Source organism: Pelobates fuscus, chromosome 1 (genome assembly GCF_036172605.1).
Source record: "Pelobates fuscus isolate aPelFus1 chromosome 1, aPelFus1.pri, whole genome shotgun sequence".
NCBI lineage: Eukaryota > Metazoa > Chordata > Amphibia > Anura > Pelobatidae > Pelobates > Pelobates fuscus.
In genome coordinates, this window is record NC_086317.1 from 157,615,664 (window position 1) to 157,642,816 (window position 27,153).

The following is a 27,153-nucleotide window of genomic DNA, read 5'->3' on the forward strand; positions in this document are numbered from 1 at the left end:
TGGATGATTTCCTATGTGTCGGGCCTCCCGGATCGGAGGAATGCCGCATGGGATTGAGGACATTGGAATGGGTGGCGCACGTTATTGGAGTCCCCCTGGCGGGTGACAAAACAGTGGGGCCTACAACTTGTTTGAGTTTCTTGGGCTTGGAGATCAACTCGATCAAAGGGGAGTGTAGGCTGCCGCAGGACAAGTTGCTGGCTCTGCGGCAGGCAGTGGCGGAGATACGGGGAGCTAAGAAGGTCACGCTCTTGGTGCTTCAGTCACTGCTGGGTCGGCTAAACTTCGCCTGCTAGGTGATTCCAGTTGGAAGGGTCTTTAACAGGTTCCTAGCCAGGGCGACGGGGGGTGGTGTTCCCGCACCACCTTATTTGGGTCTCAGCGGCTATGAAGGCCGATCTGGATGTCTGGGGGAAATTCTTGCGGGACTTTAATGGGAAGGTGTTCTTCCGGGAGCCGGCGGCTTCTTCACAGGAGCTGGAGCTGTTCACGGATGCTTCGGGTAGTGTCGGTTTCGTGGCTTACTTCTCGGGTCAATGGTGCGTGGGGATTTGGCCAGAGGCGTGGAAGGTCAGTCCGCTGATACGCAACTTGGCGTTCCTGGAGTTGTTCCCGTCGCAGCGCTGTCACTATGGGGTCCACAGTTGAGGGATAAGAAGGGGGTATTTTTTTCGGACAATGGCAGTAGTTGATGCAGTGAACGGGCTGTCAGTGTCCTCTATCCCGGTGGTACAGCATCGTTTTGTCTTGTTCTGCATGCGTTTTAATATTGTTTTTCAGGCGCGGCACGTGCCCAGACTGTTGAATGCTATTGCCAATCCGTTATCTCGTTCGCAGTGGGAGAGATTCCGGCAGGCGGCACCTGGCGCGCGGGAGGAAGGTATGTCTTGCCCGGACGTGATGTGGCGGCTCGGGACATCATGCTTGGCGGACTGATCAGGGACTCCCTGGCACCCGCTACCTGGTGGTAAGGAGTGGGGGGAATGGGACGAGCTAGTGCAACAGACGGGGGGTCAGCTCTCAAGGGAGTCCTGGTTGGACACGCTGTTGTGGCTCGTGTGTAGGTCGGTCACCACAGGGGCTTCGGCCACGGTAGTAGGGCGTAAGCTGGCAGCGCTAGCTTTCTTGTTTAAGTTTAATGGTTGGGAGGATGCCACTAAACATTTTCTGGTGAGGCAGGCGCTGAAAGGTTTCAGGAGGGGTAAAGTGTCGGTGGATTCCAGGAGGCCGGTGTCGTTTGAGTTTCTTCAACGGGTGGTCAGGGTGCTGCCCGTGGTGTGTTTTTCGGGATACGAAGTTAAGCTGTTTTCCGTGGTTTTTAGTTTCGCATTTCGGGTCAGCGAGCTGGTCAGCAGCAATCGCCAAGGGGATGTGGAAGTGTGGAGTAACAAGGTAGTGATCAATCTGAGGCGGTCCAAAACGGATATAATGGGGAAGGGAATGTTGATTACGTTGTGGGAACTCCCGGGTGGGAGGACGTGCCCAGTTAAGTGCGCAACGGCCTTCCAGGAGGTATGGGCGACGGCTCTTCGCTATCGCACGAGGACGGCTCTTCGCTATCGAAGTTCAAGTTCCTCAGGGTTTTTCGGAAGGCGTTGGCAAAGTTGGGAGTGGACCCAGGCCAATTCGGGACTCATTCCTTTCGGATTGGCGCGGCTACGGAAGCGGCGAGACTGGGATTGGGTGATGATCGGGTAAAAAGGATCAGCAGGTGGGAGTCGCTGAGGTTCAGGTCTTACGTCAGGCCAGACAAGTTGGTATAAGGCCTATGGGCGGTTGAGGGGGAGTTATTGTTTAAATGTTTGTGTTGTGGTTGTCTATGTTTGCCTTATGTCTTGCAGGTTGGACGGTATGGGTGGTCGGCCACTCATACATATGCTGGGCGCATCAGAGAGCTGCAGTTCAACATCGTGGTCTACAGCTGGGCTTTCCTAGTTCCTTGGTGCAGCTCCGGTGGTTTGGATACCGGGGTTGGGGTTGGACTGCTATCTGTGCGGAAATGTTTCATAAAATTCTGTTGGGTCAGGTTCCAGACATAGTGGTGCTTCACGCAGGTTGCAATGATGTGGGGTCGTTACTTCAAAAGGTATTGATTGAGTGTATGAAGAGGGATGTGGACAAATTGAGGGAGTTAGTGCCAGGGGTTATGGTAGTGTGGTCGGAAATGGTTCCAAGGTTTTACTGGCGACACGCGTGGAATCCCTCTGCGGTGGCGAAAATTAAGGATAAGGTTAATAAAGTTATGGCAGCGTATGTGAAGCGGTTGGGGTTGTAATTGGGCACAGGGAGTTGGAAGACATGCTTCCAGGTTATTTTAGGCGAGATGGGGTCCATCTCTCCGAGGTGGGCCTGGATTTTCTATTGCTGGGTTTCAAGGAGGGCCTCCAGAGGGCAATATTTTCCCGGGGGGGGGTCGCTCAGGAGCTTGAGGGGTCAAGCTCTGAGCTGTGGCGGGGGATGGAGAGCAAAGTTGGGGGGAGAAAAGAGTGAGATGGGGAAAAGTGTGGAGCTCAGGGCTAATAGGTAGGCCTTTGGACTGGTTTGGTAGGTTCAAGCTCGTAGGTAGCTCTGAACCGGGGTGTGTAGGCGTGTCTCGGTATGCCCCTACACTTGTGGTGCCCTTTGGTGGCAATGGATGGTGCCCTTTGGTGGCAATGGTCATGTTTCAATGTTAAGTTAAATGTTTCAATGTTTGGGTATTATGTTATGTGGGGGTGGGTCATTGTCAAGGGGTTAAATTGTAAACTGCTAGATGGTAATTGTGCAGGCCAACATTGGCCTGCTGTTGACAATGACCTTTATAATTTATGTTAATAATCAATAAAAGCTGTGATATAATTTTTCCAAAACCCTGGTGTCAGTGTTTTATTGAAATGGGTATTGGTGGGGGGGTTTTGCATATGCCGACAAGGCAACGGTGCATATGTCATGTTCAAGGTCGACAAGGTCATCAACCCACAAAGCTTAACAGACTCATGCATTCTTGGGCAGATACATGTAATATGTGTTAGGTGGTTGTAGGAAGTGGAACCCAAAAGGTAGTTGATTATTGATGTAAAAGGGTTCAAAGTAAATTTGAGGCAAACAAATCCAAAGGGGGCAAAGCCAATGCCAAAAAGGCCAAGGGTTCAAATATCCAGGCAGTAAGGTTCAGGAGCATAGAATCAGGCCAAACGTCAGATACCAGGAGATCAGAAGCAAAGTGACCACAGCAGATAGCATAGATCAATTCAGCAATAAAAGCTCAGCTGACCTGAGCTTAAATAGACCATCTTATAGAGGGACACCCTTCTGTCAAGCTCACTTATCACCTTATTTTCTTCCCTCTACATCAATGTGTTTGTTGTTGCCATGGGAATGTGTGGGTCAAACTTTCTGTGTAGCCACGCTCTCAGGGAAGTCCTGCAGTTGCCCTGAGTGCGCACTTCTTTAGATGATTTTGTTTGCCCAGGTGTCATGACTCGGCTTACCATGGAAAGTCACGTAAAGACGCACAGCTGCAATACTCAGGCCATGAATGCATGGTCAGTTTCAGAGGGTGAGCTGTGAAGTTTGGGTTAGTCACGGCAATATGACTGAAAGCAAACCAGCATTCTCTTGCACCATGGGAGTTAAATGAATTTACATTGAATCCTCTGGCTGTGCAGGATAGCCAGGCATACATTGTAAGTAGAATAAAACAATTAAAAAGGGTCACATTAGGGGCCTTTTGGTAAAACTATTTCAGAAGAGCAGAAGAGCATTATGTATATAAAATAGAATATGTTCTTCAACATTTTTATTTTTTATTTTTTTTTAAACAGGAAGAGCTTTAGGCTTAAACGTTTGTTTTGTGTTCTATTTTTTTTCTTAACTTCCTTGTATTTTATCTCATAGATAATCCTTTCTTTTTATTACAAATATAATACAAACCAACATTACAAAATATGCCAAGCACACAGTGCAAACATACCTGTTTCTTCAGAAATCTCACCATCATATGCCAGTACAAGCACTGAGCTGATACGTCCTTCATCAAAACTCTTTCCTTCCTCGATGCTTGCTTCAATCATTGCAAATATTTCTCTATAATTGATTTTGTTGGCACCAGCTTTGAAAACAAACAAACAAATAAATAAATAAATACATTTTTTTTTTGGTTTATTGGGCATGGATTGACAACAGATTTGGCTCCATAGATAGAAATACTACTTTGTGACCCACGGCATTAAACAGTATTGCACATAGAATAAATGATTGTGGGAAATTAAATATCAGCATTCAATAATATTTAGATTAGTCCAACTAGGAAGTTAAACTAAGCAGAGTGAATATACAATGCATTCGTGATTGCACTAAGTTGTTAAAGGAACACTCCAAACAAGACATCCACTATCGAGTGCTGTAGTGGCTGTGGTTCCAGGCCCTGGCGCAACTCTGTTTTAGAAGTGCTTGCATTGGGGCCTACCGGGCATTGCTTCCAACTACAGCTCCAGCTTAGGACCTTCAGTTAGCTCTCCGTACAGAGCTAGGTCATTGTCTGAGTGAGAAACGCGTGTTTATGGTGCTTGGAGTTTTCCGTCAACCCCTTAGACACTGAGACAATAGTTTCAAATGTATTTTAATGGGGAAAGGGATAGGAACTAAGAATATCAGAATTATCTCAAGGACCTCTACATACAATCATGAGATACGACTGTCATATACTACCAAATAGATCTACATTATTTCAATACAAAACTATGCTGCATGATTTCATTAATCCTATTTAAGATATGATAACAACAGAAAAATACACAGCCGTGCAATTAAACATATATAAAAAGGAACATCTAAGAATAGATTTTGCACGAAGAGAAGGCAGAACACTTATCTCCTATGTAACCATTCACAGTTTGACTTAATTCTTTACAAACTGTAAACAATTATTACTGTACAAATAAAAACTTGACCTTTCAAATAGTTTAATAATAACTTTGTACTAAACACAGTTTAATGACTTATTTATATGATGCACTCCTATTGGAGGTTTATGCAGACTAAATATTTAAATCATCCTATCACGTTTTTCAGTTCCCATGGGTTCTCACATTGGACAAATTAACAGTCAATCAAATTCCACTCAACTCATTGGATCAAATGGACACATTTCAGTTAGAATTTGCCGATATAACCTGTCACAATAGTCTTATCCTGCTTAAAGAGGACACATTTCGGTTAGAATTTGATCCTATATACCTAACCTGTCACAATGGTCTTATCCCCCTTGAAGCTCAGCAAAACACGCGATGGGGCTCTGCTCTGCACTATCCTCTATAATTGGTAAAAGCACTACTTGAGAAAATAGTCATGCATTGAATAATTTAAACTTTGTATCTAGTACTAGATATTTCCAGGCTGAGTTCCTTGTTTTATAGCGTTTATAACCAAAGCACAGTTATACTGATAGTTCCCTTCAAAGGAATCTGATGCAATAGTATGCTAAACTATAGTTCTGATTGAGTGGTTATATTTACTCTTCCCATACTTTGTGTCTCTTAGGATTGCCAGTTTCAGTTTTACTGGCATCTCTAAATCTACACTATAAATGTGTTATACTTGGGCTCATACTGCAATTCCAGAAACTATTAATAGACTAATAATTCAGTTTATTTTGCATATTTCTTATATTGGATAATTCTTTATAAGTCTTTTTCCTTTCATAAGTATATTTTTTTGTTTTCTTTAAACATTTTTTTTTTTGGTCTATACTCTTGATAGTCTTGGAATTTTTTGGTTTATTTGTTGATTTTCAACAGCAAGATTAAAAAAAAAAAAAAAAAAATTAAATGTTATGTTTTAAATACACTGACACCAGTAGGCAAGTACCTTTCTATTCAATTAATTGTTTAAAATGTTAACCAAAATTTTACGCTGTATGTTTGTTCCACTGTCATTTAAGGGTTTCTCTTTCAGTGTACACATGCATATTATATATTGGTTTTTTTTTTTAAGACAGGAAATGCTATCTTTTAGTATCCTATTTGTATAGCTAACACGACTTTAACTTGGAACAAAATGTTAAAAATAGAAAAATAATGTTTTTAAAAAAAAATAAAAAATCATGCAACCAATGAAAAATAACTCAAAATAGATTCACATATCAGGAACTAAATTAGGTTTTGGTAGTTAATGCTAACCCTACACCAGTTCACCTTTATTCCAGCAACAGGTCAGTCTCCTCACTGTACCTCTGGTCCTCCTTCTAAAGACTGACTATCTGTGTCCAATCACAAGCTTCTCATAGAGAAGGCCTTGAGACACATAGCACTTGCATAGCAATAGCTGTGATTGAAATTAATGCTTCTCTTTGAGAAGCATTCACATCCACTTTACACTACAGTTTAAAACAATTACAGGTAACTCTTCGGACTGCCTTCTTTACAGCCCAGAGTAGTTACTAAGGTGATTCATAAAAGTGTTTTCATGAAATCAGTACTTTGAAAAAATAGGCCTGCAGGGATAAAGACATTACATCTAAAGCGTTTCAGCACACAAACACAGAGTGTCTTTAAGCAGCTAAAATGTAGGTTCTAGTAAATATAAATCCTTTGTATTCTTCAGCAGGAATGATATTTTGTCTTTTTGTATCAGAATGATCTAGCAATGATTATTTTAGAAAGGGCATTCCGATTAACTAAAGTTCAAAGAGAGACCTTATTGATCTTTATACAAAATCATTCTGATTAGTATGAATCATAAAAAAAAGTATTAAGTAAACAAAATATCAAAATCCCTTGGGCAATTATAATCCTTTAGCATTCAACACTATTATACATAATACACAATACATTCATACGCACATACCTGTTTCTTCAAGTAGTTCCTTATTATGAGCTCGACACAGTGCTACGCTCTCATCATCCATATTATGTTTTTCTTCCTTAACGTTTGATTCAGCCACAATTAACGATTCTTCCTGTGCAACACGATTGTCCTCTGTAGTTTAAGGAAACAGAAAGGACAAGCTTCACACATACATGTAGAATTTGAATGACCATTAAAGTCACACAGACCAGTTTATCTCTATGACTCTATCTTCCTGACAGCCACTAGAGATGCTTCAATGATGTTTATTAAATATATTACCTTCTTTTTCTTAGTTGCTCTGCGAACTAAATTGCTCCTATCAGTTTACTGCAAAATATATCCATAACATTTATTTTAGGTATATATTTTGCAGTACACTGTTTAGCACATTTCTGCGTCCTTTTGGTTCATCTGATTAATTTCCAGAATCAGTTTTTTGTTGTAAAGTTCTACCGAGCTGAACCAAAATATGGCTGAAATTCAGATGTCTCTATGACATTGTGATTTCATGTTTTACTTTTTATGCTTATTGTGTTTTCTTGTTTAAAAGATTAAACACGTTGGTAACTAAAACATAGCAAAAGTGATATAAGATCAATAATCAATTAAAAAACACAATAAATGGGCTGCTTCACAACAAAAAAGCGAGCGGAACTGGTTATTAAAATAAATAAAACATATGTGTGAGTGAGCGCTCCAATGAACTCAAATATATATTCCAGCAAGAAAAGAAGATACACAGGATCTAAACAGTTAATAACAGTTTAGGCATATATTTACATTAAAAAAACAAAAAAAACTATTATAAATTATGTGTACGCCAACATAATCACCAAGCAGAAATATAACATTACTGAAGAGCTTTTACATAATAAGCACAAATCAAGGTACAAAAATGTAATAAAATTATATTATAAAAACTAAAATGTACATACAATTAATTGCTTGCACAATTAAAATAAAATTGTAATTTTTTAAAATTTATTTTTAAAATAAATATATTAGTCTGTGTATGTGTCTATGTATGTTCGGGTGTGTGTAGCAGTCTGTGTAACAGTGTGTGTGTGTGTAGCAGCATGTGTAGTATGCGTATAGGAGTGTGGGTAACTTCAAGGATTTACAGTAGGTGGCCATCCCTGCCCAGGCCTCTCCCTTCTCTCCTGGAGAATACTATGTTAAGCCAGAGGGAATGGGTACATTCAGAGACCAGACTCCTTAGACTTAAAGAAACACTATAGGGTCAGGAATACAAACGTGAAACACTAAATAGCGTGAAATGTTACCTTTCTTCAAGCACTGCTCTGGTCTGCCAGCGCTGGCTCAGTCTCCTTGGCTGAGATCTTCAAAATTGACAATCTCAGCCAATCCCATGCTTTCCTGAGATTGTCAATTCTGATTATCAATTCTGATTTGCTGAGATTGTCAATTCTGATTCTCTGAAAAGACTGTGTTTACATTAAAATGCATGCAGGAGCAGACTAATACATTAAGTTGTAGTTATTCTGTTGACTACAGTGTCCCTTTAACTAAATGGTCCCAGAGAGCTTAACTTCAAGTCCACAAAGGGTGGATGCTTTTAACAGGAATTATTAGGCACCTGCGGCACTCCATCAGGCCCTGTGTAACCAACCATCTAATAGCAGCACTTGATATTGTGACTATCACGGTACTTTAAGAATCTTCTTAAGAACAGTATTTTCCAAAACAGCAATTTAAGAACCCAGTTACCTGCTCTTTTTAACTCAAATCTCCAACGCATAACTGTTTAAGAAATGGCTGATAAATGTTTTTCTTGCATGCATACATACCTGTTCTTCCACATAAGTCTATGATAGATTCCAAAGGAAGTGCTGCTGTCTCATTTTCTTTCACACCATTCTCTTCTTTTGCAGAGTTTGCCCCATTCAATCTTGTTTCTTGTTTTCCTCTGTTACTGACTACAGTGTAGGAAAACATAAAGGAAAGTACATAAAATAACATGAAGGGTGTCTCTTACAGTTACATTATAGACCAGTAGTTCCGATCCTCTGGATAGGGACACCAAACTTAGTTCCCATACTTAGTGTACCAATCTCCTTTGTTATATGCACTTTCCCTGGTAATTTTAAGTTTTATACTTCAAGCAATCCCAAGATGGGGATTATACCACCAACATTGTATTCATAGAGCCGTCAGTCTGCTCTATCCTTGTAAGTATAATTTTACTTAATTTGTTGCACTATCTGTTGCCTTTTTTATTCCTTCCTGAGTGTGTGGACGTGGTGGACATTTGCTGCATATCCTTTAAAGCGGGGATTATACCGCTGTATGCCTATACTGCTAAAGCTGGCTATAGCTTTTCCAAATGTGAGTGTCCCATCATTTCCTTTTGGAAAGACTGTACCCAACAAGCTACACTATCACCTATCCCTGTCTTTTGTCTTCCATATTATCTATGGTCAAGTTGAATTGAGGACAGTACATCCTATCAAGCACTGAATTTTTCATTTTTGGATTATAAAAACTTTATTTGGGAGACTTTTACACCAGACCTATTTCTGCTTTTGTGCCAAATAAGTTGTACTGTTGTCTACCTGTGGCACAGCCCTTCCCTTTTCTTTTGTTTTTATTGTTCTCTCCAAAGGCTTTTGAGGGATACCTTTGCTGGGGCTGCTGCCTACCCAATAATCCTGTGTTAATTAGCGCTGACCTTCTGTTTTGTATTTTGCTATTTGTGGTATGGTTATCTCTGTATTGATTTCTGTGTATTTTATAGATATCTTAATGTTGTGCCTAGCTTGTTTTATTGTATTAGCATCTCTGTGTTACCAGTGGCGCAACCCTTCACTTTTCTTTTGTTCATACCTCAACTAGAACCAAGAAAAACATTGAGATATAATAGACAGAGCTGGGGACAATACAAAGATGCCTATACAATACACAGAGTTGGGCACACTACAGAGATACCCATACAACAGGTAGAGCTTAAAATACAGAAAAATAACACACAGAGCTGGACACAATATGAAGGTAACATAACTATCCCACACAGCCAGGATTACTGTGATTACTTCCTAGCCCTCTCTCCCGCTCATCATCTCATCTTCAGTTGAGCTTGTGCTACGATAACTTTTGCTTTCTATTAAATATTGCTGCTGTTATGAAATATCCTAGCTACTCCATTAGCTCTCATCACACAGTGTGCACATGGTTAAAACATCAATATAATGATAAACCCCGGCCAGTTCAGCTACTCCTGACTCAATATTAGCTCTCAGCACACAGGGTACACATGACTAAAGCACCAGGATACTGATAGACTCCTTATTACCCTTGCAGCTGGCAATATAATTAATCTGCATTGGTAATATGGAGGCATGAAGTAGCTGACATTACAGATTGATATTAAATCAGTCCTCAAAGTCACAGCCATAGTCCAGCCATTTCACAACCTTTCAAATGGCCACATCATGAGTGCCACAGGTCTCAGCAGTAGAGTGACTGAACACATTAAAGAAGATGGTGGGTATGTGTAGTACGAGTTATTAATATGATTAGTAACAGGCAGCACAATGCTCTTTGTCAAAAATGTCCCACTCCCCTTGTAACTCCTGGGCATCCCTGACGTAATATATATATATATTAATTATATGAGTAAATTCCCTTGCTTAATCAGTCTTTAGGCAGTCACTATGATTATAGGGGTAGACAAAAAGCTAATATTACAAATTTACATTTGTCAGGGGCCACAAGCTGCTGTGCTCTCTCTATATTACTTCAAAGATGGCTTGTTGCTCCTCTCTCCTGTGGGCACTGCAACCTCACCCTCTGGTGCTATCAGCCAATGAATGAAGAGGCCATTGGCAGCTGGCTCTGCTGCCCGAAAAGCAACATCATTTAAATTCCTTCTTAAATGACACTAGGCATGTGCAAAACAAGGCAGATTTCAAACCTGTCCCATTTTCTGACATGCATAATTGCTCTCAAGAAAGAGACACACATTTTTATGCCATAATTTTTGGCATAGCATCCTCCCCTCCAGAAAAGAGTCTTAGTGTTTCTAAACTGCTGCAAATAAATGTTTTTTTCCCACATAAAAATTGGTTGCTGCCTCAAGTGCCCCTATGGACGAGCCTCCACTGTTGGGAAAAATTAAATCGGGACCAGTTGGCAAAGCTTCAATGGGCATCACCAATGACTCAATTTGTGTCACTGACAACACCCATAATGGGCAGGCCTGCATTTGAAGGGTGCATGCCCACCCACTGAAGGGACATGTCAACCTGGCATCAAGCCTTCATCTATAGGACCATGCAGAGAGTGCTGCTGAAGTGCTGCTGGAGGGCCTGCTGAACTGTGCTGCCTAAAACCAGTTCCATAATGATATGCTTTGCTGTGCTGCCCGGAACCAGTTCCTTGGTATCCCCAGATGTGGGACACCAGAGATCTAGATCTAGAGAGTGGGATACCAGCCTTGATTTAGCACTGTCCTGCTAAAAGAAGGACAATTGGAAGCTCTACTATCATTCCTAATACAGCAAAGACCCTTGAGAGGTTCTAATGAAAGATTTTTGTAGAATATTTTTTTTTTACATATGAAACAGTTGAAGTATGGGTCTGTGAGTAATTTTACAATTCCAGAATGGGTCAACCAGCTAAAGCAAGGTACCTAGTGTGGGTCCCTGTCAAAAACAAAAGTAAAAAAGACTCTAGACAATCATAGAAATTAATGGTTTTAATGTAGCACTGAAATATACATTTTGATCAAATGTGCCCCGTTCACTAGCAATTGACAGCTCTTACACAATGCATGGCCTAAAGCTGCATATTGCCATATAGCACCTGGCCTATACAATCTATGAAGACTAGATGCAGAATGAGCACCCAGCACCACCCAAGTAAGTGTTAAACTATGCTGGGTAGAATGAGTTTCTGGCCTTTTTTTCTCTATTCATTGATAATTATTCCTGAAGTATAAACAAAGGTAAGTGAGGCAATATTATTGGTAAATTTCATTTTGCAAACCAAATTAAAGTAAGAAATATGTAGTATGCACATTTGTGGCAGCGGAGAGGTTACTTCAGCAAATACATAGCAAAAGCTGACATACATATTAATCTCATTGGGTTTTCAGATTTACCGTTCTTCCTACGAAGTTTCCATACGATAAGAGAACATAACAGTAGCAGGATACAGGTAACCAGTAGTGTTGAAATAATAATGAACAGCAAGTTCTTTTTACTGTCTACCAGGCTGCAACAATAGCAAAGTATATAACAATTACAAAGAAGAGAAAACTCACACAAATATGCATTAAAAAGGTATGGAGCAGTAGACGTGGAATAAAGTGGATATCATATTTAAAACTTTAGAGGTGCAATTATTTTCTTTTTTTGTTACACAAGCATTCGTTAAACAAAAAGACAGACATTTTTATTTGTTGCATAAGTATCAACACCGACATTATAAAACCTCTTAATAGGCTCTTGTACTCCATCCCTATAAAAGTCAAATTATTGATACAGTTTATCTGTGTGCAATGAAGTGTCACAGGATTTCTAAAAAAAAATAATAATCTGATTCTGGAAAGGTCCAGAGTTTTTTAGAAATCATATTTAAACAACTGGAATCATGAGGGCCAAGGGGCAATAAAAAAAAAGTAATTCTTCAAAGAGACACTATAGTCACCAAAACAACTTTAGATTAATGAAGCAGTTTTGCTGTGTTTTAGTATATAGATCATGCTCCTGCATTCTCACTGCTCAATTCTGACTGTGACTGACACCGCCTGCATTTAAAAAAAACATGATTTCACTTTCATTCATATGTTACTTACATTAAAAGTTTTTATCTCCTGTTCTGTAAATTGAATTCTCAATTAAACAGAATTTGCAATAAAAGAAGTATAAACATTAGATGACTCTTTACAGGAAGTGTTTAAGAACGCTGTGTAAGTCATATGCAGAGAGGTGTGACTAGGGCTGCATAAACAAAGTGATTTAACTCCTTAATGGCAGAGAATTGAGCAGGGAGACTGCAGGAGCATGATCTATACACAAAAACTGCTTCATTAAGCTAAAGTTGTTTTGGTGACTATAGTGTCCCTTTATGTTTTGGAGAAGCACCAATCAAGGTAAGCACCATAAAATCCATTACTAAAAAATGGAAATAATATGGCATAACGCAACTCTTCCTACAGCCAGCTGTCCACTATACCTCAGTGACTGGTTAGAGCATTAGGGAAGTAATCAGGAGGTCAATGGTAACTCTCAGTGGACAGCTCTAATTCACTGGACACTCCACACAACTGTTATTGAGGGATATACAGCATCAAGACAACTACTGCTACATATTTAAAAAAAAAAAAAAAAAAAGGTCTGAAGAAATCAAAACTGAGAGTAATTTTACATAGACAAATGAATTTAAGAATATAAAAAAAATTAAGCAGGTTTGGGAAGATGCATTGGAATTTGGAGAATTGTGGAGATAAAGAAAATAAAATATTTTAATATGATGTTTTGGTGTCGTGTAGTATTAATTAGTAAATTCTCAAATTATCTTACTTAATCAGATCTCAGGCAGACATTAAGGCTATTGGGGGAGTGAAAAGATAATATAGAATGTGACGGCAGATAAGAACCATTCAGCCCATCTAGTATGCCCAATTTTTTTTAAATACATTCATTAGTCCTGGCCTTATCTTATAGTTAGGATAGCCTTATGCCTATCCCACGCATGCTTAAACTCCTTTACTGTGTTAACCTCTACCACTTCCGCTGGAAGCCTATTCCATGCATCCAATATTACACACTTTCCTTGCAGGGGCAAGGAACAGCTGCTGCTTTGCTCTCTTTGCTACGTCCAAAATGGATTCTTGCTACTCTCCTATGGGCACTCTGGTGATGGGCACTCTTGTAAGCCAAACAATCAGAGCGTTCTTACAGGCTAGTTTGATTTCTCTTGATACTTGTTTGGGAATATTTAGAACTTCCCCCATTTGTTTAAATAAAATCTCCACCCATGACTTCTCCACCCCTAATATTTAATTTTAAGCTCCAACATGATGCCCACATCAAGTCTCCCTAGTATTATAGCTCCCCAGTTGCTAGTGTGTAATTACTGTGAGCTGCTGGCTGCTTACTATTTAGTAGGCATGCCCCCCCACTCCCACCCACAGTATGTCACATGGGGTATAAGGGAGATTTGATACCACCGTTATATTAATATGGAGTTCCAAATGGTCCCCACACACTTTTTCATTTATTTGTTAACATTTTATTTTAGTGGCTAGCTGGTTTTAGTCACATGGACAAAATTTTGACAAACTGAACCAAACGTTTTTTTTTTTTGACAAACTGAACCAAAGGTTTTTTTTTGGACAAACCTTTTTTTTTTTGCCATGCATAATTCTCTACTCTTTAATTATACTGCAACCAGTGAAGGCGTGGACCTGAAAAGAGTAGGCACAGGAACACTATGGTGTTAGGATTACAGATTTGTATTCCTAGCGCTAATATGTTCCTTTTAAATAGTGTAGAAGTCATTTGTGTGAAACATAAAGGGGTAAAATATAAAGACATTAAATTTAAAAGTGTCAGTTTAATAAGTGGGTAAAACAGAAGACTTGAAATCAGAAAATAACAATAATAAAAGAAGAGAGAAATGCAGAAGAAAGAGAGAGAAAAAAAGATGGAGATAGAAAAAGAAAAGAAGGAAGTAAAAAGCGGCAACAAGTGGTAAAACAGACATCAAAAATACCTCCAAATGAACATAGAAGTGCATAAAAAGAGAAATACTAACATCACACATTTTCACCAAATTCTCCTACGGTTCTCAAAGAGAAAAAAGTCGGTCAATTGCCAATGAATATTATTAAACAAAAAAATATTGATACAAAAAGTGGAATAATAATTGAGAGAAAATAAAATACTCTGATTTGACTCTTAAATTAACAGAGATATATGTAAATATATGCAGAATTGTTCTATAATGAATTTAATTCACGTTTAAATTTTTGAATGCCATTTAAGTTACTTGTATCGGATACTATCAAAATGGAAGAGGCACAAGAAAGAAACTCAGTTGGTCATCTCTGAAATACATTCTTGACTGAATCCCGTTTTTTTTTTTTAACCCCCCTCCCGCCTCCACTACATCCAATTGACCCCCTAGACACACCCAAATACCCCTAAGCCCCTCAGATTACCTCTTTTTTAATCTTTATCTTCTGCCCCGATCTATATTCAGGGCGCCACCATCTTTGTGTGGGTAGGTGAAGTCCCTGTGGGACACGTCATCTGCCCACACTAGATAGCGCTGAGATTCCCGCACATGCCCAGTGAAACACCTGGACATGCGAACGGGAATTTCATCTATTCATTCGTCAGACAGGCGAATGAATGAATAGAAAAATCAGACGAACAAACTAAGACTGTGTATCAGTGTTCGTTTGCTTGTTCGGTTTATTACAAGGAGGGAGCTACCGGCACGCAGCTCCCTCCTTGTAATATGTAAAGATATGACCCCCATAATAGCACAAGGGAGGTTAAAATCTCCCCAATGCACCTACTCGCTATACCACGGGTAGGGGCATGTCTACTAAACAGTGAGCAGCCTGTGTGGACCAGGGGGGGAGGACAGTAGGTCCCCCCTTATTGTTTTTTTAGGGCCTCCACCCGCCGCTCAGGGGTGGGGGCCGGGGGGGACAGTAGATCCCCTTATTGTTTTTTTAGGGCCCCCACTCACCGGGGGTGGGGGCCGGGGTGGAGGACGATAGATCCCCCCTCTCTTTATTTAGGGCCCAAACCCACCGTTCAGCGGTAAGAATGCTGGGGGGGGGCTACCGTCCTCCCCCTGGCCCCTACCCCTGTGCGGTGGGTGGGAGCCCTAAAAAAACAGGCTGCTCACTGCTTAATAGACATGCCCCTACTCACGGTATAGCGAGTAGGGGCATATTATTTAGTAATACTAAGTAATCTTTACTTAGTATTAGTAAATGTGGCTGAAAGACCAATTTAGGTCTTTCAGCCTTTTAGTAGATAGCTCCCTGATACCGTGGGAATTAGGGAGTTATCTACTAAGCGGCTGCAAGATGCAGCCGCGGCAATGAATAGGATCGGAGTTTAATTCATTAGAATGAACTTGCGATCCAAACAAAGTGCCGAATTGAGTTCTAAAAGAAACGAACATACTGTTCTCATTCAGTTAGAACGCAATTCGGCAGTTTCGTCTAAAATGACAGGAAGCATTGTGGGAACAGGGAGGAAGGTAAGAATTATGGAAAAATTGCTCTGACCAGAGGAAATGAAGCACACTTTGCTCCTCCGCTGGTCAGAGCTGGTCAAGCAGAGGAATCCTCCATAAGGCAAAGAGTCCCTACTTTGTCTTATGATTTTAAAGAAAACTAAAGAAGACAGGAAGAAAAGAATAACAGATCCGGAGAGAGGGGGAGAAGAGGAAGAGATTGAGGAAAGGTAAGTTCGGCATGACAGTGCCGCTTTAAGTATCTTCAGAAATGTAATTCTTACCTTTTTATATTGGTTTGATTTGTTATCATTATAGATATATCCTGTTGAGTTGAATGTCTTTGTGCTCTTGTGCTTGCTGACCTTTGATACACTCTGGTGGTTACTGAGTGATGAGATATTTTTAATCTAGAGTTAGTTGATGGAGCCGTACTTGGTAATACATCCAATCCTAAAATAAATTAAAAAAAAGAAACAAAAAAAAAGCATTATATAATGCCAATTGTCTCCCATTAAATTAGCTGGTAGAAGGGCAGCATAACTAGTTAGTAAGATTATTTTTGTATTTATTTATTTATTTATTTATTAATTGAGTAATTAATTAATAATGATCCTCATTTTTTAAGTATCTACAGTGCATAAAACATATATAGTACACAGATGTATATTGAGAGCACAGAAAGGATTTATTTATGGTGAAAACCAAATGCTCGTAGAACAAATTGCTTGAATCAGAACAGTTTCAACTTATTCCCTTGCCCCTTTGCCATAATATTACAAATGTTCTTGTCCCCTTGTGACTATTTTTTTTTTAGATTATAGGTAAATACAGTTAAAAAGCTGGTGGGGTAGCTATCTAGCAAAGAGTATCTTCACATACTACCAGGAAGACTGCATTGGTTAGTGGGCAAAGACTGACCACGCTTCAAGAGAATGGGCCCGGGCTCCTTCCCCCTTTATGGCTCAAGGCTCATACTGAGCTGTACAGTCTAGCTCTGAACCTTTGCTCACCCACGTTACACCTTTAATTACCATTTATAAGTATGTTTAGCTAACATTTGTTTTCTTAAATAGATGACTCCAGTGATGTCACAACTTACGACAGATTAGCATGTTATATACAGCTATGTTTCCTTTCTTTATCTTTACTACAAAATTATGCTGTTTCTTGGAATGCCACTCCAAGGTTTTATGCTCTCTGTCTTTGACATTCAGATGGCAGGTTTGGAATTTAGTGTAAACTAATCCATTGAAATATAGAAACATAGAATGTGATGGCACTTAAGAACCATTCCATCTAGTCTGCCCAATTTTCTAAATACTTTCATTAGTCCCTGGCTTTATCTTATAGTTAGGATAGTCTTATGCCTATCCCACGCATGCTTAAACTCCTTTACTGTGTTAACCTCTACTTCAGCTGGAAGGCTATTCCATGCATCCACTACCCTCTCAGTAAAGTAATACTTCCTATTTTTAAACCTTTTCCCCTCTAATTTAAGACTATGTCATCTTGTTGTGGTAGTTTTTCTTCCTATTAAATATAGTCTCCTCCTTTACTGTGTTGATTCCCTTTATGTATTTAAATGTTTCTATCATATCACCCCTGTCTCGTCTTTCCTCCAAACTATACATGTTAAGTTCCTTTTACCTTTCCTTGTAAGTTTTATCCTGCAATACATGTTTCTATGTTTCTCATTGCTTCTCAGATATCCATTCTGATATCCCTGAATGTTAACCGTTTTTGTCACCAGAGCCAGATTACCCATAAGGTAGCTTAGACTGCTGCCTATTGCCCAGACTCAGACATGGGCCCCTGCCTAGGCCTGGAGTTTCAGCTTTGGCTGCAAGGGGACCTCCCTGACCTCCCTGAGCTAAAAAGGTCTCCCTTTTCAGCCCTGTGTCCCCCTCACCTAGTTGGGGTAAAGATCACATTAAAAGTTCAGTTGTGGTTCCCCAGCCCTTGCCAATGACTCAAAGCACTGCAGCTAGTGCTTTGAGGCATTGAATGAGTACTAGAAGAATCAGGGAGCTCTTAAAGTGATCTGCATCTGATATAGGTGCCCACCACCACACTCCCCCGCCAGACCTACAGGAATCCTTATTCCCTGTTCATCCTCTACCAGACCAAACAGGGTTTCAATAAAGAGTACCAACCAATGGACCATTCCTGCTGCCAAAAAGGTAAGCAGAAGGTGGGCGGCAAAAGAACAACTTCACCACAGTACATACAATACTCAGCAACACTTAGAATCCCCTACACACACACAACACACTAAGCGTCCTCCACAAACAATTTCAGTCACCACACACAACACTCAAACAGTACACAGTGGCACACACAGCATCCCTCACCCCACATACAGCTCTCAGCTTCCTCCACACACACACAACCACTACACAAACTCCAGTCTCGCTCACATACATAGAACACTCACAAAACAGTCACAAAACAGAGTTCCTGGAGGCGGACCAAATTTGGGATCTGTGGCGAAAATTACATTGCCACTGGTGTTTGTAGGGGCCAGCCTCCTGCCCAAAGACTATGGGCCCTGCAAAAAGACATGTTAAAAAATGACTTCCATGGGAAAATGTGCCTCTTCCCCTCCCCCTTATTCCTGTCCTATTGTTTCCCCAGCAGGGCATTGTCCCAGGGACACTGCCAGACCAGTTTAAACTGGCTGCACTGTCCCTCCTCAATCTCCCATCAGCCCTTGCTATTGTCTGACCCCACCCTTCCTTGTACTATAGTGCTCTATGTAACCTATTGTATGTAAATTAGGCTGTTGGGGGTTTAAATGTGTATATAAATTGTAAGTGCTTGCTTTGCATTAAAGAGTTCCTGTTTTACCCTCAACATAGAGTCTTGTCTCATGTGTGGGGGAAAAGGCTGCATCTACCCTGGGGATTGCTATATCAGTATACTCCCCAGGGATTATAATCACTAAGAGCTGTTTCGGTTGACCTACTGGAACCTGGAGCCTTGTCGTAGGTCCAGGGTGGGTAAGAGATGGTGAGTTCCCAGCCAAGCTGTAACGCTGGACGGGGGACTGCGGAGCTGAGGGTGTCTGGTGGAGTGCTTGGAGTCCTCAGTGAGCACTAGGAGCATCCGTCGGCGAAGGTACCCAACCGGGGTACAGGAAGCTCCATTACAGGATCCTACCTAGGCCCTTAAATCAGTTCTGTGTATCACCTTCCCCTTCCTTTTTAGAAATCCCTTCTCAGGTACTCTTGCTTCTTATTCCAAATAACCAAACAGCAAATCATGTGGCAGGCAACATCTTATATAAATATTTACATTTGATCAAGTGATATAGTAGTTGTTGGACTAAACATTAAAATGCAAGTTGCATAATAGCTAGCTTGGCTGTTTTCCCTTTAACGTTTAATTATCTTATAAAATGAGCACATGATATGCACATTCTTGTCAACCAGTCTGCATATAAAATATTTATCGATAATATTTTTCAGCATTTTCCCAGGGGCTCACCTAAAGTTATAATTTTAAACATATAAGTCGTTACCTGAGATACAACATTGGTGAGCGTTCTCTGAATGTACTGCTAAGTTTCTCTCGCTGATCGTGTATTGAGAAAATGCAATATTCTTTATCTATAGCTAGTTGAAAGAGCAAATATAACTTGTGTGTATGTACACAAAGTGCATTGATATTACAATTTTGACAGGCACTTTGACATTTTCATTATTGATATTAAAAGTATAGACCAACCGAGTGCCTTCCTGTTCAATAAGACTACATTGAGCCAGGCCTCTTAAACACTGTCTCACTTCCACCTCACTACGTTTATGTCCCTCTTACATGAGGAAATACTGGAAGCACAAAGGGAAGACATAATAGCAACCATTACCGAGCTCTTTAATCTCATATTGGGAGAGGCAAGTGACACCGGATGGTCCTGGAGAGGGCCCATAGGTCACTCTGACCGAGAGGATCAGCCACAGAAGTGCCGAGGGATATAATATGCCGGGTCCACTACTTCTCAGTAAAAGACAACATACTTAAGCCCATCACCGAGCACCTTTGTAATTGCAACATAAAATACAGATGAGGCTTTCCCTTCGCATTAATAGTCAACCACAAGGGTACTACCCACTCGATATCCACACACCTAGACGTGAAACCCTTTTTAAGTGCTCTTGGATTACCAGATACCCAAGTCCTGGACTGGTACTCTCCCCCAACCAAATTCCGAAACACTAAGACTACCACAACGCCAAATATGGAATACACCATCTAAACAGAGGAAACGGACCAATGATATACCTCACTTCAATGGAGACAACCATCAGGAAAGGGAGGAGCTGCCCGAGAAATGATAGGACTTTACATACATCCAACTAAAGAACTCTCTGCGGTACATATCAAAGAACACTCAATACAAAACACATTTACTAACATGCCACAAGACTTTGCGGATAAACCGACCACAAGCGAGTTTCAAGACTGTTCAGTTTATTTATCAGAAAACTGGTCAAAAAAGACTCTAACCTCACAATACAGATCATATATTTATTTATCATTTTGAAGGTACTGATTGTTAACCTGTAACTGTCCTAAATTCAGGTTGGCCCGCACTCAAAGCTATGTCGTATACTTATGAAATCTCACCTGCGGAGTGTTCTCAGCAAAAACACTATTTGGTCCAAGAACAAAGTTTTACTGATAATAAACCCCTCCCCCCCTCCATCCCGCACCCCTAGCTTGTATCGAATCCATAATCAACAGGACGTAACAGTCCTCCTAGTCTCCCAAAAATAACACATCCAAAATGTGGATTTCACTCAATTTGAGTTTTTTCTATGCAACACAAACAGTTATTTTTTTTTCTGTCTCCTGCACAGAGATAGAAGAGCACTACCAATAGGATTTAAACTGCTATATATCCTATACACTTCACTATTATCCCTATACTCTGGGGATTGTGATTTATCCATAGACGAATACCATAGTTCCTTGATACATTTTCCTCCCGCCCTCCTTAAGGACTCATCATTAGCAGATACCTGCAGTAATTGCTCAGAGACTTGCATATTATCTGTAGTGTTCTATTGTTTAATCCTTGTTTATTTTTGTTACTTTAAATTACGTGCATACGGTGTATATTGTTTTAGACTACTGATACAATAGAGTGCATATAGGAGTCTACCCCTGAAAAGAGGTCTTTAGCTCTAACTGACTTCCACAGACACAAAGCAGAGATTGTCTTTGTGCAGGAGACACACTTTCGCAAAGACTTTGCTCCAGCACTACGAAACAGATATCCAACAGGCTACTTCAGCCATATTTCAGGGGCAAAATCTAGGGTAGTTGCAAAACTGGTGGGAAGTCAAGTCCCTTTTACGTTTAGCAAACAACAGGTAGATGAACCTGGCCGATATATATTTGCCAAAGGGAAAATATGTAATACAATGGTTACTTTCGCAAATCTATATCTTCCAAACAAGAAACATTGTCAGGCACTGTGGAAAATGTTAAACAAACTGTCCACGTTTCAAGAGGGTATACTTATTGTCGGGGGAGACCTGAACATTACTTTAGATGGTGATCTAGACACATCTTCCTCATCCAGTGATTACCTTATACCAGCCCGCAAACAGCCCGCTTAATTGGCTGGGAGCAGTTTACTTGTCGCCCACTGCCCAACTTTGCATTAATGGTCAACTTTCCAGCCCGGTAGAGATATCCACTGGTACAAGACAGGGGTGCCCCCTTCCTCCCCTTATATTTATACTGGTTCTAGAGCAGTTCCTACAGGGAATCAGGGACAATCAGCAGATCCAAGGCTTCAAAATTAAGATGACCTACTATTCACAGTGTCTGATCCGCTCAAAACTCTCCCACATATTCTTGAAGAAATGGATATCTATGGTGGGATATCCAATTTCCAAGCTAACCTCACTAAGTGTGAGTTACTTCCCTTGCACACGAAGCCAGAAATGGACGCAAAATTGCAGCAGCACTTCCACTTTATATGGACCAACACCTCCATCAAATATCTAGGAATTCTCTTACTGCATAAGATTGAACAACTATATGAACTTTACTTTTCCCCACTCCTAGCATCCGTATCTAAACATATGAAAACTTGGCACAAACCGTATTACGGTTGATTTTGTAGACTTAACATTATAAAAATGAATGTGTTACCTTGCATCTTATATGCACTACACATGATTACCACAGCACTTCCCAAAAATGTTTTCGACACATTCAGGATGTTGATCACGTCCTTTCTCTGGTCACACACACACCCCTGACTGGAAAACTCTCTCCTCACTAAACCCTGTGAGAAGTTGGGTTTAGGATTCCCTAACATAGACACATACCACAAAGCGATTCACTTATCTAGGGTATATGAATGGACAAACGCGAACATGACTCAACAATGGGTGAAAACAGAAGCCTCATTCTTTGAAACTCCCATTCTGATGATCCCCTGGCACAAGTCTGGCCAAATGTTCCTACAACACAAACAACACCGGACCATTACCCATACTAGGCACTTCTTTCCATATCCCTCCCTGTTATACCACTCACACACAACCCCCTTTTCCAAGCAGGAATCTCCTGTAAGCAGTGCAGGCTATACCACAGCAAACCCTACCTCATGCTTTACGATGTTGTACAGGAGAATAGATTAAAACCACTGAGCAGTATCCTCTAGATGCAAACTCCCACAGGCACGCAAAATCTTCACTTTATCAGGGGCATGAAAATCATACTGGATGGTGATAGAGACCTCACGACTTTTGAGCAAATGTGTCTCTCGCATCCTTTAAAACAAAAGTTTTTCTCCTCTATGTACACGCTCTTACAAAATTCACAAACACCGGAACTCCCACGATTCACTGTAAAATTGTCGGACGAACTACAATGTGACCTATCACAAAATCAGTGGCAGAGGATATTCCTAAGGGCACACATGGCATCCACAAACCTTGCCACACAGGAAAGTAATTACAAACGCCTCACTTGCTGGCACAACACCGCAGCAAAAATACATAAAATACACAATAATGCCCAAGGTGCTTGCTGGAGATGCCAGCAACCTGACGCGCATCCAGCGCATATCTGGTGGCAATGCCCGACAATAACTAAATTCTGGAAACGCATACACACACTTATACAGGCAATCATGGCAATACAGTTTCCATTCTCACCAGAACACATGCTGTTTCTCTTACCACCACCCCAACCAAAGAGACAGGGTACAGCCTTGATCTCACACCTACTTTTGGCAGCAAACCAACTCATCCCAGTCCACTGTAAAAAGATAAATCCCCCATCAGAGAGGGATTGGGTCCAGCGAGTGGAAGGGGCAAAACAAATGGAAGAAATGACCTATGCCATTTTCAAAAACCACACAATATTTATGCAAACTTGAGTACCTTGGAACACTTTCCTACAGGTGGATGCTCACATCCACATCCACTGAACCGTCTACCTCTCTAGAACCCTGTATTAACAAACAGTTGTAGCCCTAGGAGACGGGATGGAACACTCACAAGCCTTACATATATCGTGTTTTCTGGGAAAACCACACCTCAAAGTAGCAGATTACCATTGTGAAAACGATGATATTCATGTTGATATGCACAACACACTCCTGTGATGCTTTGTAACACATCAGGAACTTACAATACACACATATTACAATATACAATACAAGGTATGCGCTATTCAAATGTTTTTTCAATGTTTTCATTTTTTTCAATTTTATTTTTGGAATGTTACAACACTCTTTATCTGTTACAAAAATGTATAAATGCCATTGTAAACCGCAAAACACATGTAAATGTAACCTTATATTTATGGCGAAATTACCCATTGTAAACTCTGTTCTTGTGAATTAATGTTATAATGTATGTGAATACTTATGAAAAACCAAAATAAAAGTGTAGCGGAGGGCAGGTAGTAAAGACCACGATCTCCGCTGGTTCCACGAGTAAATCCACAGTCAGCGCTGAAAAGTAAGGCAAGTCCCCAAATCCTCCCAATAACCGGACGAAACACAGTTTGGGAGTCAACTAACTCAGTTTATTCACAAGCTGGCATATTTAAGCAGTTCCCCATGCAAGGGGTTTCCTTACAGATAATTCAGGGGATTTCTCCCAACATGCATTGTTCTTTTCCCAACAGGCATTGCTGCACGAGAAGGATACTCCCACTAAAATGGACGATTAAGTGGATTATCCCCTCGTGCAGCAGAACTGACAATTTACTTTAAAATACATATTTTCCACAATATTCGGTACTTTGAAATGACCGAACGTTCGGTAGATAGCTGGGGTCGGAGCGCACCTTTCGTGAGAATACCGCTCTGATCCCAGCTGAATTGACCGAATGCCGCACAAATATAGCTTCACATAGAAGTTCCCCTCAATCTGTCGATCATATCTAGGGGAACGATTCTACCGAAAACCGGGCTCCCGAATGGCTTGGAAGTGCAGCGGTGTTCGCATCATCGAGTAGCCGTTTTTAGTTCCAGGCACTCGACGACCAAACACCGCTGCCAAATAGACGAATCCAAGATGGCCGACCGCCGCATGGTCGGTAGTCGAACGACGGCCACCCAGAATAGTCTATAATTACCGATTGCAACATTGTTGCAATCGGTTAACAAGTGCCACACGACCATAAGTGTGTGATCTACCAGGGGGGCCCTTATTCGTTCGGCGAACGGCTTAGATCGTCGCTGTTCGCCGAACGAAGTACCTGTATGCTGGTAGCTTACGGCTGCCAGCATGCGAATCAACATAACATAACACATACACAGCAAATATACAGGGCACATATTACAGCCTCCAGACAACCTTCCTATATTATAGTTCAACAGTGGCTAGGTTTGCCACAAAAAGTAATTAAAAATAAATAAAAAAAAAGATATCACAGTTAAAACTTTGGAGTAGGGATCAACCAATATCGACTTTTTTGAGTCGATAACGATAATATGTGAACTTTCAGGCGCATAGCCGATAACTTATACCAATGTTCTGTGCATTTACATTTAAAAAAAATAAATAATAATTTCTACACAAATCTGCTGTTAAATGAGCATGAAGAAACATACCAGTCAGATTGCAGCAAAACAATTGTGATATGGTCAAATACAACAAATTGGACCACTTTTTTGTTTTGTTTTTAAATATCAGTCAAAAGGTAACAAGAACAACAACGTTCAATTGCACATAGACATATAGTCCATACTTAGATCAAATCTTAGTAAAATGAGCAGCAATGACATAGGCAATGACATCAAAGGGACACACTACTATATATAAGTGGGCATCAAAACAGCTTCCTTAAGCTACCGTATATACTCGAGTATAAGCCGACCCGAATATAAGCCGAGGCCCCTAATTTTACCCCAAAAAACTGGGAAAACTTATTGACTCAAGTATAAGACTAGGGTGGGAAATGCAGCAGCTACTGGTAAATTTCTAAATAAAATTAGATCCTAAAAAAATTATATTCATTGAATATTTATTTACAGTGTGTGCATATAATGAATGCAGTGTGTGTGTATATGAATGCAGTGTGTGTGTATATGAGTGCAGTGTGTGTGTATGAGTGCAGTGTGTGTGTATGAATGCAGTGTGTGTGTATGAGTGCAGTGTGTATGAGTGCAGTGTGTATGACTGCAGTGTGTGTGGGTATGAGTGCAGTGTGTATGAGTGCAGTGTGTATGTATGAATGCACTGTGTGTGTATGAGTGCAGTGTGTATGAGTGCAGTGTGTGTATGAGTGCAGTGTGTATGTATGAATGCAGTGTGTGTATGAGTTCAGTGTGTGTATGAGTGCAGTGTGTATGAGTGCAGTGTGTATGTATGAATGCAGTGTGTGTGTATGAGTGCAGTGTGTGTGTATGAGTGCAGTGTGTGTATGTATGAATGCAGTGTGTGTGTATGAGTGCAGTGTGTGTGTATGAGTGCCGTGTGTGCAGTGTGTATGTATGAGTGCAGTGTGTGTGTGTATGAATGCAGTGTGTGTGTATGAGTGCAGTGTGTATGAGTGCAGTGTGTGTGTGTATGAATGCAGTGTGTGTGTATGAGTGCAGTGTGTGTATGAGTGCAGTGTGTGTGTGAATGCAGTGTGTGTGTATGAGTGCAGTGTGTGTGTGTGTGATGCAGAGTGTGATGCAGAGCCTTGGTGGGGGTGGGCATTTTTAATATTGTTTTTATTATTATTTAAATTTTTTTGTTATATTATTATTTATTTATTTTTATTATTATTTTAATTATTATTTTATTATTATTATTATTATTTTATTTTTTTTCGTCCCCCCTCCCTGCTTGATACATGGAAGGGAGGGGGGCTCTCCTTCCCTGGTGGTCCAGTGGCATTGGCAGTTAAGTGGGGGGAGGAGGGGGGCTGGCAGAGAGCACTTACCTCTCCTGCAGCTCCTGTCAGCTCCCTTCTCCTCCGCGCCGGTCCCTGCAGCTCTTCTGTCAGCTCACACTGTAAGTCTCGCGAGAGCCGCACTATGACCCCGCGGCTCTCGCAAGACTTACACTGGGAGCTGACAGAGGTGCTGAATGGACCGCCGCGGAGGAGGTCAGTGGGGCTGACAGAAGCTGCAGGAGAGGTAAGTAACCGCACACAGCCCCATTGTCTGTATTATGGCAATGTAGATTGCCATAATACAGACAGTGACTCGAGTATAAGCCGAGTTGGGGTATTTCAGCACAAAAAATGTGCTGAAAAACTCGGCTTATACTCGAGTATATACGGTATATTTGTTTTGTTGCCTAACTGCCTAGCCTTAGTGTCCATTTAAAGTTTTAAACACATGGTTTAATGCATATAATAAAGAAGATTAAACTTAAAACAAGTTAAATGTTGAGTAAAGGTAATATAACTTATAAGGGTCCTCTCCTGGGTTTGCACTTCAGCAATAATATTTTATATATAATTAATATAAAAATCAGAGTAGACATAGACAATACGATTACGGGTACGGGTATTGGTCTCGGGTAGCAGAGGAACTGGTAGTGTGCACAGGGTGTGGTACACTCAGGGCCGACGCTTCCTATAAGGAGAACTAGGCAGCCGCCTAGGGTGCCACATTAAAGGGGGCGCCCT

At 40.7% G+C, this 27,153-nt stretch overlaps 1 protein-coding gene across 1 annotated transcript in view; it reads right to left on the bottom strand.

Moving 5' to 3' along the window:
* Positions 1 to 27,153, bottom strand: part of LOC134602333 (uncharacterized) — a 44,967-nt gene that overhangs the window by 7,030 nt on the left and 10,784 nt on the right. The window contains exons 2-5 of the mRNA XM_063447162.1: positions 11,948 to 12,060; positions 8,637 to 8,765; positions 6,826 to 6,957; positions 3,953 to 4,090 (exon numbers count right to left, since the gene is read on the bottom strand). Coding sequence (XP_063303232.1) covers positions 3,953 to 4,090; positions 6,826 to 6,957; positions 8,637 to 8,765; positions 11,948 to 12,060 — 512 coding nt within the window. The remainder of the gene's footprint in view (positions 1 to 3,952; positions 4,091 to 6,825; positions 6,958 to 8,636; positions 8,766 to 11,947; positions 12,061 to 27,153) is intronic.